General features: G+C 39.9%; 1 protein-coding gene and 1 long non-coding RNA gene across 12 annotated transcripts in view; one reads left to right on the forward strand and one right to left on the reverse strand.

Moving 5' to 3' along the window:
* NR5A2 (nuclear receptor subfamily 5 group A member 2) overlaps positions 1–18,085 on the reverse strand; it is a 302,503-nt gene that overhangs the window by 201,868 nt on the left and 82,550 nt on the right. For all 4 annotated transcript variants that reach the window (XR_014169294.1, XM_081914910.1, XM_081914909.1 and 1 more), the window contains exon 6: positions 7,932–8,079. Coding sequence is in view for 3 of the 4 variants with exons in the window: in XM_081914910.1 (XP_081771036.1) it covers positions 7,932–8,079 (148 nt within the window). In the remaining variant the exon portion in view is untranslated. The remainder of the gene's footprint in view (positions 1–7,931; positions 8,080–18,085) is intronic.
* The window catches only part of LOC309371880, a 124,519-nt gene that overhangs the window by 63,095 nt on the left and 43,339 nt on the right, over positions 1–18,085 (forward strand). The gene's annotated exons all lie outside the window — the stretch shown is intronic.

Below are 18,085 nucleotides of genomic sequence, written 5' to 3' on the forward strand. Positions count from 1 at the left end.
GTAACTATTATAGTTGATACATCAATAGAAAAGGAAAGCACAATGTTTCATAGGAGGCAGAAAATCAGAGAATACACCATGCCGGGACAGTAAATCATGCCATAATCTCTGGAATTGATAGATGGTTACTGCTAACTTGAAACCCATGGCTTTTTCTGAAAAGACTGGCCTATAATCGCCCAATATGTCCTAACAGACTGAGTCCCGTAATAGTGCTAAAGGACACAACACAATGTTTCATTTTTTTTAAAAAAAGTTTCTTTTAAAAAGGTTACCAAAAGCTGGTCTGTTTTGTACTGGAAGGATTAATTTGCTCTTATCATATACCTTGCAGTCCAAAAAGAAAGGAGAGAAATTTGGTAAGAAATTGGTAGGATTTCAAGACGGCTGAAAAGAATTAATTAGCAGAAACCACTAATTTAATCTGTAGATTGTAATTCAGATTTGCATCAAAACTGTTCTCCTTATCCAGTGGTTCAATTCTGCCTAATTTACAGGTACGTATTGACTTCAGTGCCAATTCAATTCATTCCAAAATTTGGTTCATATTCTCTCCATGCAGTCATGGTGTCGTGTGCAGTGGCAGATGGCATGGCTGCAGCTGCACAGCTCACCTCACCACTAGCTAGCTGACTCGCTGCAGCATACCAGGATGAAAAGGGTGAATGGCATGGTTGTAGTGAAGTTGGCATAGTGCAAAAGTGTCAGTAGGAGTGCCGGATCAACTCTGCCAACACATTTGCACCACGCCAACCTTGCTGCCATGCATCTCCACCTTGGTACCAAGACAGAGCTCAGGTGAGCAGCCCAGCTACTCCATGCCATCCACGGCTGATCAGGCATTAGAATGGAAATATTTTAAGGGGCAAAGCTCGGTTGCAGAGTGTGCATGCAGGTTTAATCACTGTTATCACCAAGTAAAGCAACGACAGGCTCCCAAGCCGTAGCTTGGGCAATGATGTTGAGCTATTCCCAGTAGGAGTGGGCAAGTATAATGCAACTTCAAAATAGCACACAAACAGTGGCCTCATTCACATGTGATGGTAAACCAAACCATGGCTTACCAGGACTGTGCAAATGTCCCAGAGAGGAGCTTGCACCTACTTTGCTCTTCCCCAGTCCTTTCAGTGTAGTGTGGTGCAGCAGCTTAATCAAGGTTTGGTTGTGTGTATTATCTGAACCTAGGATTGTGGCTAAGATGACTTAACCATAATCCAAAAGTACAGGAAGGACTTTGGCTAAAGATCATGCTTAAGATGGAGAGAACTTCACCACAATCCTGGGTATGGATGATATGTGTTGATTCTCGTGTCTGTAGTTGGGTGTCTGCAGTCTCCTCAAAACCAAGGAAATTTTCACCTAATCCATACAAAGGCTTTCAATTTTTTGTCCATCAGCTTAACCTGGGTGCTAAGTAAGTCACCGTCTCCCTACACGGGAACCTAGCTTTTGCTATGTTTCATAATAGGGGATCATTCTCTACATTCTGCATTGCAGTTGCAGATAATTTTAAAGGATACACACTGGTATTGAGAAAATCACCAAATCGTGTTGGAGAAACTCCCAGATTATTCTTTGATGGTACATTCCCCCTACCCATTTGCCTCCATTTTCTTGTAGCACCATGAACATGGATTATTAATGGGATGGGCAATGACACACAAGGATGTAGTTTTTATATTGAGGATAGATGGCAGGGGGAACTCACAGGGTGGATAGGTGAACCTCTAAAGCAGCGCTTCCCCAACCTGGTGCCCTCGAGGTGTTTTTGACTGCAATAGAGTTACACTCTCATCAGCCCAGCACCATGCAGTTGTGCTGGCTGGGACTGGTGCAGTCTGAAACATCTGGAGGGGAACAGGTTGGGGAAGCCTGCTCTAAAGGCTAGGGCACAATCAAAGCACATTTATGAACCTCAGCTATGGAGAAGCAATATGGGCATATTGTTGAGCTATGGGTGTTCAGCTGTTGCTCCTCATACCATATTGAGAAAGACAGATGACTAACGAGGCCAACCTTTCAAACTGGTACCGAGGTCATTTTTGGATTAAAATATTGTCTGTAGCATGTTGAGTGTTTCTAAATGCATTTTGAAAATGAAGACGTGAAGACAGGCGGTGGTGTTGGGCCTTCATAACTGATTTACGCAATTTCCAAAGTTAACTGAGATTCCTCAGTCTCAGATGCCTTAGGCCCAGTGCAATCAGTGACTGGTTAGATTAAGAATTATGTTAAATATATTATATAGTATAAGTGGCTGCTAAACTGTAGTCCTTGCTGCAGTGATTTGAGGACCAATTCACACTTTGCACTGCTGATATCGTGATATTTATTTTTAGTGGCAAGCTTTTGAAGAATGGAGATATGAGTTTGTAACACACAGTCATTAACTAGCATTCAGGTCCTCACACTACCCTGTTTATGCTGCAACAAAAATATAGACTGTGACCCTTTACCATATTAAGAAAAGCAACCACTTTTACCCTACAGTTTAATGGGCTTCTTTATTATTGGGCGGCTGTCTGATTTGGCTGCAGTTTTCTCCCTTGGTGTTCATCACCATTCAAAGGAGTATTCTGTACCAGCTGTTCCAAATGCACCACACACTGCTCTTATACTAGATATGTTGGAGCAACCAGACTTTGGCGAGTGTGTGTGGGATAAACATCATTTCGAGGTTCTACCAGTTTTTGAATCCTAGGAAAAGTGAAGGGGAGTGTACCAAGACATAAGCAAGCAATTAATAAGAGCAATTATATATAAAAAAGCCCTTAGGGTAAATATTTTGTCAGATGTGATTGTTTGCGGGGAGAAAATAAGCTTAACTATCGGCACTCCTATCCATTACTGTTAGCTGCCACCCTGTAATAAATGTTATTCACTTCTTTCCTTGTTATAAATACATATTGATTAGGTTTAAACTCTGAACTTCAAAATGAGTTATATCTGGTCATTGCTAAACTGCTTTGCTCACTAGGAAAAAAACAACCCTACCCAACACCTATTATACCACTTTAATTAAGACAAGCATCAGCTTTATGTACAATTATTTGCTTCTGCCAACTCTCTGTGGTGTAAATATTGAGCGGTCACCTCCCTTGAATGCTAATCAATCCTATCTGAATCCCAAGTGCTTCCATAAATTTCAGGAAATTTATATTTTCTGGCATTAGCTTCCCAATACATATGTTACTCAGAAATAAGGTTGCAAGATATATGCCTCTTTTTGGCTCTTACGTAGTACATCCCCCCCTCCAAATTATGATATTATATGCAGAAAGTTAAAAACATTGTCTAAATTCTAATAGTAGTGTATACACCAACTTCTTACCTATTTTAGCTGAGTTGGTGAAATATGACTAGTATACCGGCAACAAAATGTGAGGCATGTTACAAAGATTTTCCATAGCTATTGGAGAAATGAATTCTACCCTCCTAAGATGTCTTGAGGTAAATCAATTCATTCATGGCAAATTATTCATGCAATACTGTAATAGGGCTCTGAATAGCCACGAGTACTTGCTGAGGGCAACATGGATCTCCTGTACATTCCTGGCTAACTGAAATGGCTGTCATAGTCCATAGAAAGCAAAACTACAAGTAAACATGGGGGGTCCAGGCCCATCTGAGGCCCATCTGAGTTTTGGTGAGATGAGGAAAAATTCTCAGAATCATTCTACATCTCCCTAGACTGCTGGACAATGAAATTAGGCGGTGAATATAGAGGTTCCTGCATATGCAGAACTTTTGAGAAATATGAAGGGATGGGGGGGGGGGAGAGAAATTAGATAAAGCCAGAAATTCACACTAAAATGCTGAAGTATTTCCATGAGATTTTTTTTTTTAAATACCCTACTACAAGTAGCTGCAGAAACCTGGAGAACGGATTTTAAGATTGAGAAATTGAGAGTATTGAAATTGAGAGATCTTTTCATCCCTAGCCTAGAGTGATGGAGTCATTTTGTCCTCATGTTAAACATGCTAAAAGTATTTCCCTTGAAGCCACTCATATTCTATCATGTGATTCCTGCATTGCAGGGGGTTGGACTACTTGACCCTTGGGGTCCCTTCCAACCATACAATTCTGTGATCCTATAGGAAGAAAAAATGGACCACAGTTACAAAAGATTGTGTGGATATTCCATTGAAAGCAGTGATAGGTAAAGAATAAAAGGTTTAAACAAAATGAATGAATGAGAAAAGTAGCAAAAATGAAACATTTAGCAGAAGCAGAATAAATTATGCAAGTTAAACAAAAATATGTAAATGTGTCTCGTTTGCATATTTTAACAGGTGGCAATGAATTCAGCTTTCCCTGACACAGTGATTTGGGTCACTGTGGTTCAGGATTTTTATTAGCATCCCAAACTGTCACAAAAGATGGCACTGTATCCTGCATAAAAACTAATGCTCGCTTTGCTCTCAGTAAAAGCCTGCTGTTTGCCATACATAATGATTAAATGTTTACCATTTCTACAAGTCCCAGTTGTCTCTTGTTAAGTGAGACGTGGGATCAATAGTTGCTCTGCAATTATTTGCCCATTGATAAAGCCTTCATTTCTTAAATGAAGTACATTTATCTGTGGTCTTGACAGTGATAAGAGAACAGTACCCATCAGTCGCTGCCTATTCTAGCATTAAGCTCAGCAGACAGACAAGTGACTGGACATGGGTGAAATGATGTCTAACTTTCTTCCTATTGGCATTTCACTTTACAAACTGTTCAGATGGAAGCTTTGACAAATCACCCTTGCCGACTTCGAGTAATGAGAGCTAGCAGGACAAATGGAAAGTTTTGGTAAAGGGAAAACAATGACTGGATTGCCATTGATATGGCTGGAACTGTTGGCAATAGGGCAGAAAAAACAGGGGAAGCGGTCAGGCCACACCTGAAAACAAAAGGCTAAAGAAAAACGACTTTTGTTCCTTAAGTAAAAAACCAAAAAAACTAATGTAAACAATTTCAAAGAATACTATTATAGTCATAGGTCTGACTTTGCTGGATGACTGAATCTAGTTCCTGCTATAGTGATCCAAAATTTGATAAATTAATTTTAGGCCACATTCTAAATTGTGGAAAGAAGTCCAAGCCGAGGGCCTACCTCTAAGTAAAATATATTTAGGACCAAAGTAGGGATGCTCAAGAAAGTTTGTTATTATCCCAGCTGGCTTTGATTTATTTTTCTCCTCCTGCCCCCAGATTTATCTCAAGTTTTGGTTTCAGCCAAAATTTTGTGGTAACTGAGGAGTGTGTGCGAAGTCATTCTGAGCTTTCACTAATTGTCATGAGCTGCATTTGACATCTCTGTTGTTCTGCCCTAGCAAAATTAATGGAATTTGTCTTAAAGTTCACTTTCAGTAAAACTATGTGACAACGCTAGAACCGATGGTTAATGATTTTTTAAAAAAAATTAACAAGGGAATAAGTAAGAAATGAAACACCAACTTTTGTTCAGATTATTATTTTATTTCTGCATTGCAGGGGTTTGGACTAGATGACCCTTGGGTCCCTTCCTACAATTCTGTGATTCTATTCATTGTGAAAACATCTTAGGCAGCAATCCTATACCCTCTTACTTGGGAGTGAGCCCTACTGAACCCAAAGGGACTATTTAAGCAGGCACACGAAGGATTGCACCATTATTTAGCAACAGCTATTACTATGTGAAATGAGAGTATCTGATTTCAAACTTTACTTAGAAAATGGTTAGTTGTTACTGTGGCCTTGGTCACACATAATCGTACGCCATAGTTTTTTTGGGTACCAAGGCCCTGCAGTTCTTCTCAAAAAGAAGTTCACGTGACTCCCTCATGCTAAAAATCAAGACAGCAAGCTAAGATGATAATGTTTAAGGGAGTATTTGAGCTAAATGACTGGCTGGCTGTTGTCCTATCCCTTTAACTGTTTTTGGGGCTGCTTGCTGTGGTTTTAATATTTGTAGTTATATATTATTTATTGCTTACTGTGCTTATTTGATTATTCTGTTTTTATCTTTTTTATTTGCTTTCTTGCTTGCTTTATAAGGGGTAGAAAGGTGCAACACAAATGTTTCAGGTTACTAAGAGAACCAGGTGCCAAATGCTGAGAGTTGCACTCAGTGTCTCATTTGAGACCAAGATTGTCTCCTTGCCAGAGAGCCTCAAGTGACAGGACACGGAATAGTAGATGTTCTAAATGAATGCAAAGTACTGGGAGCTGCTGATGAAAGTGATCAAACGTAAAGACTGTTTAAAGTAAACGTGAGCATTTTCCAAATGTAATTCAGATATTCAGCTAATTTAAAATACCACTGAAGTGCGAAGGATCTCTTTAAATATTTCATCACAGAGTAGGCTGCATAGCTCCTTAGACGTTTGGGTTGCATTGCCTAATGTGTGTGAAAATATCTTACATTCCAAACTAAGGTAAGAGATGCCCATGGGGAAGAAAATCAGCTTCCACGAGCCCCTATGCTCACTTAACTCTGGATCCAACCCACAATCTCTTAAAGCAAAATGTGCAACCCTCTTCTGAGCTCCTGATCACCTTATGAAAGGTGCTTTTAGGTTGCTTTGCTTTGAAAACTGTAGGGAAAACATCTTCATCTGTCACCATGTGGCACTATATTATATGTATTGATCCAATGGCTTGATTCTAGGAGCCAGGGACTGGCAAATGACCACTAATAAATCCAGGTTACTTTTTAGGTTATATCATGCCTAGTAACCACCTGAATTCAAGAAGTGCTTCAGAGATAATACCCTAATTATAAACGTTTTTTTGATTAAAGCAACCAGTTATGCACTTTTACTGAGGAAGTACTGTATCTAAATAATAAACTAGTGAGTTGTTGTTTCTTTTGCTTTAAATCAGTTATATTAATTGGTCTTTCTTCTTCTTCTTCTTCTTCTTCTTCTTCTTCTTCTTCTTCTTCTTCTTCTTCTTCTTCTTCGTGATTTTATTATCTTGATTTCAGTCAATCCACCCTGGTTTACGATATTAAAAATGTGCATGTTTTGAATCTGCCAAATTCAGGAATAACTGCTGAGTTCCAAAATGAGAGGAAGGATGAGGGGATTAAGTTAGAACGCAGCCAGCTGAGAATGACATTTGAATTTCTAGGTATGCTCTGATGACAAGAAAGGCCTAAGGAAATCCTTTGAGGGGAAAGTTCTCCAAGCAGAGGCTAGGCACAGTGCACAAGAGACCATTAGTTTGACATCCTGTTCCGCAGTCCAGGCGATTAGAAAGTCAGTACAGCCCTATGCTCAGGGCTTGCAAAGCCCTTCGCACAGTGTTTTCCAAATGCCCGACAGCCAGCTGGTTGCCTGAAGTTTGGGAAGCAATGCACAAAAGACCTTGCAGGCCATGAGAGCAGCCCAACACATATGCCACGCACAGGACTGGCAAAACCCTTTATACTGTGGTTCCCAAGTGTAGGACAACTCACTTGTCAATCATTTGATGTCAATTTGGTTGTGGAATTCAGTTCCATAACTGATCCAGCCACCTCTTTACCTGCTCCATACCTGATGTCACAATGTCTCACTATACATTAGCATTTTGTAAGACTGGTTCTGATGCTTTGGCTCTGCTTGTGCTATGGCTGTCTTGGTCTTACATTTTAGCTCTTATGTGATAATTTTAACTCTCCATGTGACTAGATGAATTTGAATGTAGTTGCTCTAATTTTTTTTTAAATCTCTGCTGTGTTTTTAAAATGGTAAAATTTATATTTTTGTCTTCTATAATATAGTCTTTTTTCTACATCACTCAGAGAACCATACTATGGATATAATATAATACAATAATTGTGTATTTTTCCACATGGAGGGGCCCACATCAGTAATGACAAACAATACACTCTAATTTAGAAAAACAGGTGATGTTGAGACATATAAGTAATAATGTTGAGACATATAAACAATAACTAAATGGCGACAGTACCTACCTAAACTGAATAGCACCAAAAATTTGAGACACACAAACTCTCGTAGATCAAACTGCAGAGATCGTAGTTTTGCCACTAGCTCCTGTGCATGGCTCATAAGATTGTTGAGTGTGACTCCTGCCTGAGATGCTATTACAGCGTAATCCACCTGTAAAAGAGTAATATTTACATTGAGTTATCTTAACTACAAACATTAATACTGCTATTTCATACTTTTGCTCAGTTAGTCCTGGGATTTCTAACAGCTTTGGAAGGAAAGGTCATTTTCACTGGGCCCCCAGCATCGGGTTTTGCTGTTGTTCGTGGTTTTGTTTTTTGAAAAAACACCACACAGCGGTCATGATCCTTATCTGGCTCTGCTATAGTAGCTCCACTACAGCATAGGTGTGGGGTGGAGACACATTAAATGAAAGCACACATTTAACATAACATGTAGCCTAACTTATTTTTCTGCTTGTTTGCTTAACACCATACTATGTCCCTCTAAGCTCCTCTGAGGCAGAGTGGAACGCAAATATAATTTTGAAAGACATGTATGCTTTTCACACATAAAGAATAAAACCTTAACATACCTTACTGCTAAATAGTGCTCTATTTATCTCTCTATGCTGCTTTTATTCTTTATGGCATTATTTTGATACATTTTAAAAGTCAGTATGAACCACTCTGGAATTTAGATATTGAAGAGCGGCACATAACTATTTTAAATAAGAAATTAAATGCCTTACAGTGGTACCTCGGGTTAAGTACTTAATTTGTTCCGGAGGTCCGTTCTTAACCTGAAACTGTTCTTAACCTGAAGCACCACTTTAGCTAATGGGGTCTACTGCTGCTGCCGCACTGCCGGAGCACGATTTCTGTTCTCATCCTGAAGCAAAGTTCTTAACCCAAGGTACTATTTCTGGGTTAGTGGAGTCTGTAACCTGAAGTGTATATAACCTGAAGCGTATGTAACCTGAGATACCACTGTACATTGTTTCCTGGACAGTATCTAATGGGGAATATATATCAGCTGATGCACAGCTTAACTATCTTGTCCTCTTCTGTTTCTTCAAACCTTTATACTCCTGTGGCTCTTGGACTTAGTACAGTAGTACCTCGGGTAACGAACACCTTGGTTTACAAACACTTCAGGTTACAGACTCTGCTAACCCAGAAGTAGTACCTCGGGTTAAGAACTTTACCTCAGGATGAGAACAGAAATCGTGCGATGGCAGGGGGAGGCTCCATTAGCTAAAGTGGTACCTCAGGTGAAGAACGGTTTCAGGTTAAGAACAGACCTCTGGAATGAATTAAGTTTGTAACCAGAGGTACCACTGTAGATAAAAGTTCGTTTGATTTTCACAACTGCTGTATCTGTTTTTCATTTGTTTGTTGTTTTTAGACTACTGTTTGAGCCTTCCCGAGAAAAGTAATTATTAACACTGATGCACCACTTTTTGAGAGTTTAATGCTGCAGTCTAAACACACCATTGAATGCAGTGGAACTTTAACAGTAAACATTGTGTGTTTATTTAATTTAGCTGGCAATGACAATCATCCTTGAGGAGTTTTCATAAAAACATCAAGGTAACAAATATAAATAAAAGTCACCAGTACAGTCGTACTTTGGTTTTCGAACGGAATCCATTCCGGAAGTCAGTTTGACTTCCAAAAATGTTTGGAAACCAAGGAGCTTCCTGCACTCAATTAGAAGCCGCAGAAGCCGCGTCGGACGTTCAGGTTCCAAATAACGTTTGCAAACCGGAACACTCACTTCCGAGTTCGCAGCATTCGGGAGCCAAAACATCCGAGTTGCAAGGCATTTGACAACCAAGGTATGACTGTATAACATCCAGAACATCCAGTACAACTGTGGAAGAAACAAATGGCTGCTGAAAACCAGCCAGCCACTTGGCCAAATTCAACCCCTGAGGATTCAGCAGATACCCCACCACCTTACTTCCAGAATGACTCATTAAGAATCTCTGGCAGGGATATCACCTGCAGAAACTTCTGCCTACCCAGGGAAGGTGCACCGGTGGAGCTCCCCTACCAGTGGAAGCCAGAGGAACGAGACAGGGCTAGGCGAAGGGAAACCTCTGCCTCACCCAAATTCCATCTAGTCCAGTGGACTGGGAGTTTGGACAGTGGGCTGAACCACCTTTTTCAATAAATGAAGACATAAAACTGTGCCTGTAATGTAAGCAAATGACATTTATGTAAATCATTTTACAGCCCTACCCCAGGACATTAGCTAGGCTATTGTTTTTAGAAAAGTGTAATTCCTGCTGAGACATCTAATTTGCAGCTGAATTTTCCCTCTGTGATGCATTGGGAGGGCATGTGGGAATCCCTTAGTGAGGTAACCAATTGCTGTTTCCACACAAGAGAAAATATGATCTTCACTTCTTAATAATAAGTTAAGATGTTGGGATGAATGTCATGAATATCACTGCCTGAACCACTGAGATGATAACATAATGGGAAACCCCAATAGGTAGATTCTTCCACCCTCTGCTACTGGAAGGCTCTTAGGCAACTAGCTGCTCTTTCAGATGCATTTAATATTTGCAGAACCAGCAAATTTGTCTGGGAGGCAAGTCTTCATCTGCCACTCACCCAGAGCCGACTGTATTAAATTTTTATATTTATTGACATTTCATTACCATAATTGACTGCACTTGGTTCCCTAGTAGAAGGCACAGGGATGCCTCCTAAGCAGGAGAATTGGTCCCTTGAGTCAGATTTGCAATTAAAAACAAGGCAGAATGGATTTTTTTTTTATTGTGTAAATATGATGAGTTGAATTTTCAGCTTTAACTAGAGAATACAGAGCACCGAGAAAACCTTTTTCACGAGTGAGCAAAATTATGAGTCAGTGGAAAGACGACCCCCAAAGGTGTCAATCAGTTTATATAAACTCAACTGTGCATGAAAAAGCCCCAGTTAATGTCTCTTCTAGGGGGGCTGGGGAGGAAGTGTTATTATTAAAGTGAATATTATCTTCTCTGCGTAGTCTATGGGCTACTTATCTATGAAAAGGGTAGCCTTTTGAGCCAATATATTAGAGTGTGAATGAAAATGATTGGGGGGGGGAATATGAGGTACACTTGGATGATGAGCTTGCCATATGGGTGGATATTATCCAGATATTTAAGACCTACACATGACCACGTTCACTGAGCGACTCCTTCTAGAATGATGACTGCGTGATGCTTTGTAAGTAAGTACTGCTTGAAACTTTGCACACCACAGACAGGACAGTGGTCTGTTTCAGATATTTGAAAGTGGTCTCATAGATGTATTGTTGTGAAAGACGAGTACCCTCATTTATTTTGCTTTTGTTTTGGACAGTTTTTGCTGTGCTTCAAAAACTGGAAACCAAGAACCACTTGGCCAGGTAGAATAGTTTAATTGATGATGGAGTATCTTACTTGTAGCTCTACCATATGACCCACAACTCTCGGAAAAACCAACTCTAGAAAGGATTGCTGCATGCAGCTAATACGCCTCAAACTGTGGTTTGTGCCTAGCAAATGTTCACTACCATTTAAAATTTCCAAGCTGTGGTGGATTTTGCTGGGACTGCCCCATCCAACAGGAGAAATATACTCCAGTAGAAGTGTACATGTTCCATGCAGATAGGAGTAATTTGTGTAGGCTTCCTAGCTGGGTCAAAAAACAAATGCATACAGTGGTACCTCTGATTACGTACTTAATTCATTCCGGAGGTCCGTTCTTAACCTGAAACTGTTCTTAACCTGAAGCACCACTTTAGCTAATGGGGCCTCCCGCTGCTGCCGTGCCGCCGGAGTACAATTTCTGTTCTCATCCTGAAACAAAGTTCTTAACCCGAGGTACTATTTCTGGGTTAGCGGAGTCTGTAACCTGAAGTGTACGTAACCTGAGGTGTATGTAACCCGAGGTACAACTGTATAGATGTGCTTAATATTCTCCCATCCACTGAAGCTGAAAAATCTTCGGTTTCTGTTCTTGCATACATTCTTGTACCCGTTTCCACTCCTTTCAAGACACAGCACATTTTTTCTCAATTTCAGCTGTAAATTGATGTAAGTTCTTAGCTGTTAAAAAGTTTTTACCTGCTTGCGGGAAAGCAAGACTTCAATAGAAACCTTAAGGGTGCCCAAGATACAGAGCAAACCTAGAAGGCCTGTTGAACCACGGCTTTCTGTACTTATGATGGCAATTGTGCAATATTGGGAAAGGGTTCTTAAAGTCATTTTTTGAAATAACAGAGTATGACCTATCTGTTGATTCTGTGGTTATCTTGTTCAAATTGACAGGCTGGAAACAGTGTAAAAAGAGGGGGGTTTGGTTATGAATCTTTTAGCTAAGATTACAGCTGCAAAGCAGCGTAACTTCCTCCAGTGTCCCATCTGCTAAGAAATGGTTGATAAAGGCCTTAGAGGTAGTGGAAATTGGCAAGTTAACTGCAGTGGCTTATCTGAGCATTGGGAAAGGTAATAGTGACATGTTGTTAATGCATTAGTCTCTCTTTATTAGATGCTGGGATAAACGTTTTTGCAGAGTGGAGGTTGAAAGGCATTTGCTTTCAGTTCTGTGAATGATTAAAGTTAATGATCCATGTAGTTAATTAGACCTTAGTCTTTGTTGTTGTTGCATGCATTAAGGTAAGGGAAACTTTCTTTAATTTTTCTATTTTTAATCTTAGTTTCTTCCTTGTGTGATGCGTTTCTGGAAGGTGATAGATGAAATTGTTCTTTCAGTGTTTTGACTAGGATCTGATCTTGGCACTAGTGCAATTTCACAAGTCAGACTGTTGCACTGGAAGCAAATGTGTGCTGTGATGAGTCTTAGGCAACCTTTTCTCTTCAAGCAGTATTTCCTGTTGAAATGATTATACTGTCAGTGAAACTAATTTAGCATCCCCCCAATACAAATTTACATGATAAACAATGATAACTTTATGATTACAAATTGCATTTTATCTGCAAAGATTGTAGGTAACATTTATATAATGGAAATATTATATAAATATTTCTTCAGCAAGTACTTTACTGCAGGAAAGCAGAGGACTTTCATACATTAAGAGTGGGAATGGGTTCCTCCTAGATAGAGACAGCAGGCATCGTGAAATCAAATTAATTAAAATTGTGATGACTTGTACAGTGTACGATGCCTGCCATTTTAACATGATATGCCAATAATAGAAGATAATGAATTAAGTTGCCAGAAGACCTCTCCCTCAGGATGATGTTACAGAGGTTGCTAATTAGTTCTAATATGCAAATAGTAAAACTGATAATGCTTCAAAGTGCTATAAAATATCTTATACATTTATGGGCCATTGGTGCATTACGAACAATGAAAAATGCCATTTCCTGTGCTGGCTCCTGCTTCTAGACATATAGAGGGAAGATGCCAAATAGCTACGGCAGGGGTGGGCATGTGGGATCTGCTTTGTTTTTTTTTACCAGAACCCTGTGGTCTACCGGCCAGAACAAAGTGCAAAAAAGGGCCACAGATGAGGGGGAAACACAAGGAATTAAGGAACATGGTGCCTATGAGTACCAGGGGTGTCTTGAATCTGTGAGCAGTACCAGAAACAAGCTCCCAAGTCCTGTTCCCTCACCCTCAAGTATTTCCCCCCCTAATAACCTTAAGGTTAGAGGAGTAGGACAGCAGAGCATTGATCTAGTATTTTTCACAGTGACTGGCAGCAGCTCTTCAGGGAGCTTTCCCAGCCATACTTGGGGATGCCAGGAATTGAACCTGGAAAGCTGATGCTCTAACACTGAGCTAAGCAACTAGTAGATCTGCAAAGCAACCATAGGTCTACTAGTAGATCCTGATCTTCCACCTCCCCATTGTTTAGACTCTTGTGCAGGCATAGGCAAACTTGGCCCTCCAGATGTTTTGGGACTACAACTCCCATCAACCTTGACCACCGGTCCTGTTAGCTAAGGGTGATGGGAGTTGTAGTCCCAAAGCACCTGAAGGACCAAGTTTGCTCTTGCTCCTGCTCTTGTGTGTGTGCATTCCTAGCTGCACTCTGCAAAGCAAAGCTTGATGGCTTTAGCATGGAGCAAGTGAGACCTATCCTATTACAACTGAATCAAGAAACTTAACACACACTGTGCACTTGGCACTAAGAAGATTTACAGCCCTATCCCAAAAAACTTGCTACACCAGCAAGTAAGTGCTTGGAGAGGGGCATTCCGACTGCTGCATCAGTGCAAAGTCATCAGCTGTCACTGCTTAAAGGTGAGAAGCTGAAAGAAGGGGAAATGTATAAAAGTTGGTTTGTTGAACTAACCATTATTTGTTTTAAGCCAGAATTCCTGGCTTGAATATAATGGTGAGCTGAGAGATATCTGTAAAAGCAAAACTAAACTCTGCCAAATTCGTCCTCCTAGTTATGGAAGAGGAGCACTTGGGAAGGGGAGCATGTGAGTCTCATCCTTTGATCCGGTTTGTTTAGGGTTTTCCATACTGTGCTAAACCATGGCTTCATGTTATGCGCAGTTGCAGCGTTTCTACTTTGGAACTCCCTGCCAATTGACATTAGGCAAGCACCCTCACTATATTGTTTTTATTTGCATGCTGAAAACTTTTATTTCAGCGGGCCTACCTAGACATATAGTTCAGTTATTTACATTTGGTTTTTAAAAAAGTTTTCCTGGGGTCCCCCCCCGTGTTTCATCCACAGTTATATTTTGCATATTTGTAACAGCTCTGTGAATTTCAGTTGTTTTTTTATTATGTACATCATTCAGAAAGTTTTGTGATTACATGTTTTACACAATCTTTCAAAATAAAAATAAATATATTTGTATTATGAATAGCCTTGGCAGGCTTGGCAGACTAAGAAGGCAGGATATATATAATTACCGTAAAGGAGCTGACTGAAAATATCCTTATTTTTAAGCTGCTCAGGTGCAGACAAGGAAGTGGTCCTTGTACTTATCCTGCTATACAAGGCGGATGGGGACCTTGGTAATTTCAAGCACCCCCGCCCTGCTCAATGACTACATTAAATAAGGTACCAGAAAATACGCCTTGAGGTATCTTAAACACTAACTAGTATTATTACATAAGCTTTCATGGACTACAAAAACTATGCTGAGCATGTGCAGTTTCATATCTCTCTGCAAAACACAAACAAAAAAGATTCTGGCAACCTTAAGAAAAAAGAAAACACTCTGTTTTGTGCCGAATTTTAAACTCGATTCTCATTATTTTAGCTCACTTCATATTCTGGGTCAGTCTCCAACTCTCAGCCTAACCTGTTCTACATGGCTGCTGTGACGACATGGAAGGTGGCATAAAATGGCTGCAAAAAGTGGACTTGGTGCTTGTATCATAGACATCCTCTTTTGGTTCTTCTACCCAGAGGTCATATTTTTCAACCAGTCTTAATCTATCTTGATTATAGCACATTTTACTGATGGCCCAAGTTCTACTTGTGTTCAGTTGTGCAGAAGATTCATTCCTAAGAGGAATTATCTTAGGTCTGTAGTCACTGGGAAAGGGGGAAGTTGTGGAAAGCAGAGTAGTGTGTTTTAATTTAATTTAAAACTTTTATTTTGATTTTGAAGGTAAAGGGGTCAGTATTTTTCCTGACTGCCCAATTAAAAAATAAAATAAAGCACGCTCCTACTAATCCAATGCTCTGCCCCAACAGCAAAACCTCTGAGATACAACTAGCATGGTTTTTAAATGGTATAATGTTCCCCCCTAGTAATTTAATTGTGTTAAAATTATTGTTGATTTTATCACTCTCTTTTATAAAATAATAATGAATATAGTGGGCTGTGCATATTAGTATGAGTTTTGTATGTGTTTGGTCTGGTTGGCCAAAGAGCAATGAACTATTTCTTTCAATGTATTGTTTGTTGTTGAGTCGTTTAGTCGTGTCTGACTCTTTGTGACCCCATGGACTAGAGCACGCCTGGCACTCCTGTCTTCCACTGCCTCCCACAGTTTGGTCAAACTCATGCTGGTAGCTTTGAGAACACTGACCAACCATCTCGTCCTCTGTCGTCCCCTTCTCCTTGTGCCCTCCATCTTTCCCAACATCAGGGTCTTTTCCAGGGAGTCTTCTCTTCTCATGAGGTGGCCAAAGTATTAGAGTCTCGATTTCAGGATCTGTCCTTCCAGTGAGCACTCAGGGCTGATTTCCTTCAGAATGGAGAGGTTTGACCTTCTTGCAGTCCATGGGACTCTCAAGAGTCCCCTCCAGCACCATAATTCAAAAGCATCAATTCTTTGTCGATCAGCCTTCTTTATGGTCCAGCTCTCACTTCCATACATCACTACTGGGAAAACCATAGTTTTAACTATACGGACCTTTGTTGGCAAGGTGATGTCTCTGCTTTTAAAGATGCTGTCTAGGTTTATCATCGCTTTTCTCCCAAGAAGTAGGCATCTTTTAATTTTGTGACTGTTGTCACCATCTGCAGTGATCATGGAGCTCAAGGAAGTAAAATATCTCACTGCCTCCATTTCTTCCCCTTCTATTTGCCAGGAGGTGATGGGACCAGTGGCCATGATCTTAGTTTTTTTGATGTTGAGCTTCCGACCATATTTTGCGCTCTCCTCTTTCACCCTCATTAAGAGGTTATTTAATTCCTCCTCACTTTCTGCCATCAAAGTTGTGTCATCTGCATATCTGTATTATAGGTGGTCTATATTTAAGATCTGTATGTTTTGTAGTGAGACTGACATCTTCACTATGCTCTGCTCTTTCTTCACAAGAAAGCCAAAGCTGCAGCCCAGCACCCACTAAACTGGGAGTAAACTCCATTAAACACAGAGAGACTTACCTCTGAGTGAGCATGTAGACCATTGCATTGTAAGTTTATTACACAATGAATTCTTTATGACTGCCTGGACTTCCAACTATTTAACTGTGTAATAGCATTTGCAGAAAATAATCTGTAGGGAGTACTTCATCTCAGACTAAACCATCATAGCATTTTTGTTTGCTTTCTTTTAACAAAGATAATAATTACAGCAAATAACAGTAGTATCTTCATATTCTGCAGCCTTGAAGAAATTTAACTTTCTTTTAAAGTGTGCAGAATAACTCTGGAAGCTGAAATATACATGGGGCATAACAACTGTTGCAATGTTGTGCATCTGACAAAGAACAATTCATTCCTGGTTTTTAAATGATGCTTGAGTGAAAGAATGCACTTTGTTTGCTTTTAAAACAGTAATCATTGTAGCAGATGAGCAGCATTTTGTGCAAAGAATGAAAAGAGTGAGTAATGGACAACTTGGTTTGAAGAAACTGCTAATGGGTCTGATCATAATTCTTTATGTAAGAACTGGCATTTAACAACACAGTCCTATACATTTCTACTCATAATTAAGCACCATTGATTTCAGTGGGACATTTTACCTGGTAAGTGTGTGTAAGACTGCAGTATAAATTTGCTTCTTTCCTCTTCTGTTTACGTTGCCTTTTGCAGCAGGTCTATTAAATCACCCATTCAAGGAATAGTGTATATAGGATGCTCAAAAATAAAGATAAAATCTACATAGCTGTCAGAGTTACAATGACAAATACAATCAGAAACTTACATGAAGTTGGGGGTTTAAATTGGTCTGAGAGGGGAGGGCCAGAAATGGAGACAGTCCAAATTAGAAATTATTTTGATTTAGTCCGGGTGGAGGGGAATTCCAAAGACATTTTATGATCTGTAGTTAGTGAGCTTGAGCCTGTTATTGTCTAAATGTGATTAAATGCTCTGTTTTGTCTTTGCAACCCTTGCTCATTTATTTAAAGGCTATCCAGGTGGCTTGTGCAGTTCAGAAATTATCTGGCATGGAGCCTCATGGAGTAGTTCTTAGCTTTGGAAAATTTGTCCCAGGCTTGATCAATTTCCTAGGAGCATATGGCCAGGCAGAGTTCATTGAAACCAACGGGACTAAACACCACTTAAGACTGGATCATGCCCATGGTTAATGTAGCTGTGATCAAATGGTTTATTCACCTGCCTTTCATATAATGTGCATGTCTTTCTGCCTGATGCACACAACACATGCAACTCTCCTTGTAGGCACAAAGGAATCACCCTACATGGTTTAAATTAGGGCTAAGTCTCTCTATGCAAATTTTGAATAGCAATTGAATAATGTAGTTTGCAGTCCAAACAAGCAACTGTTTCCTCATATGTATATAA

This window comes from Podarcis melisellensis, assembly GCF_964234715.1.
Source record: "Podarcis melisellensis genome assembly, chromosome: 6".
Lineage (NCBI taxonomy): Eukaryota > Metazoa > Chordata > Lepidosauria > Squamata > Lacertidae > Podarcis > Podarcis melisellensis.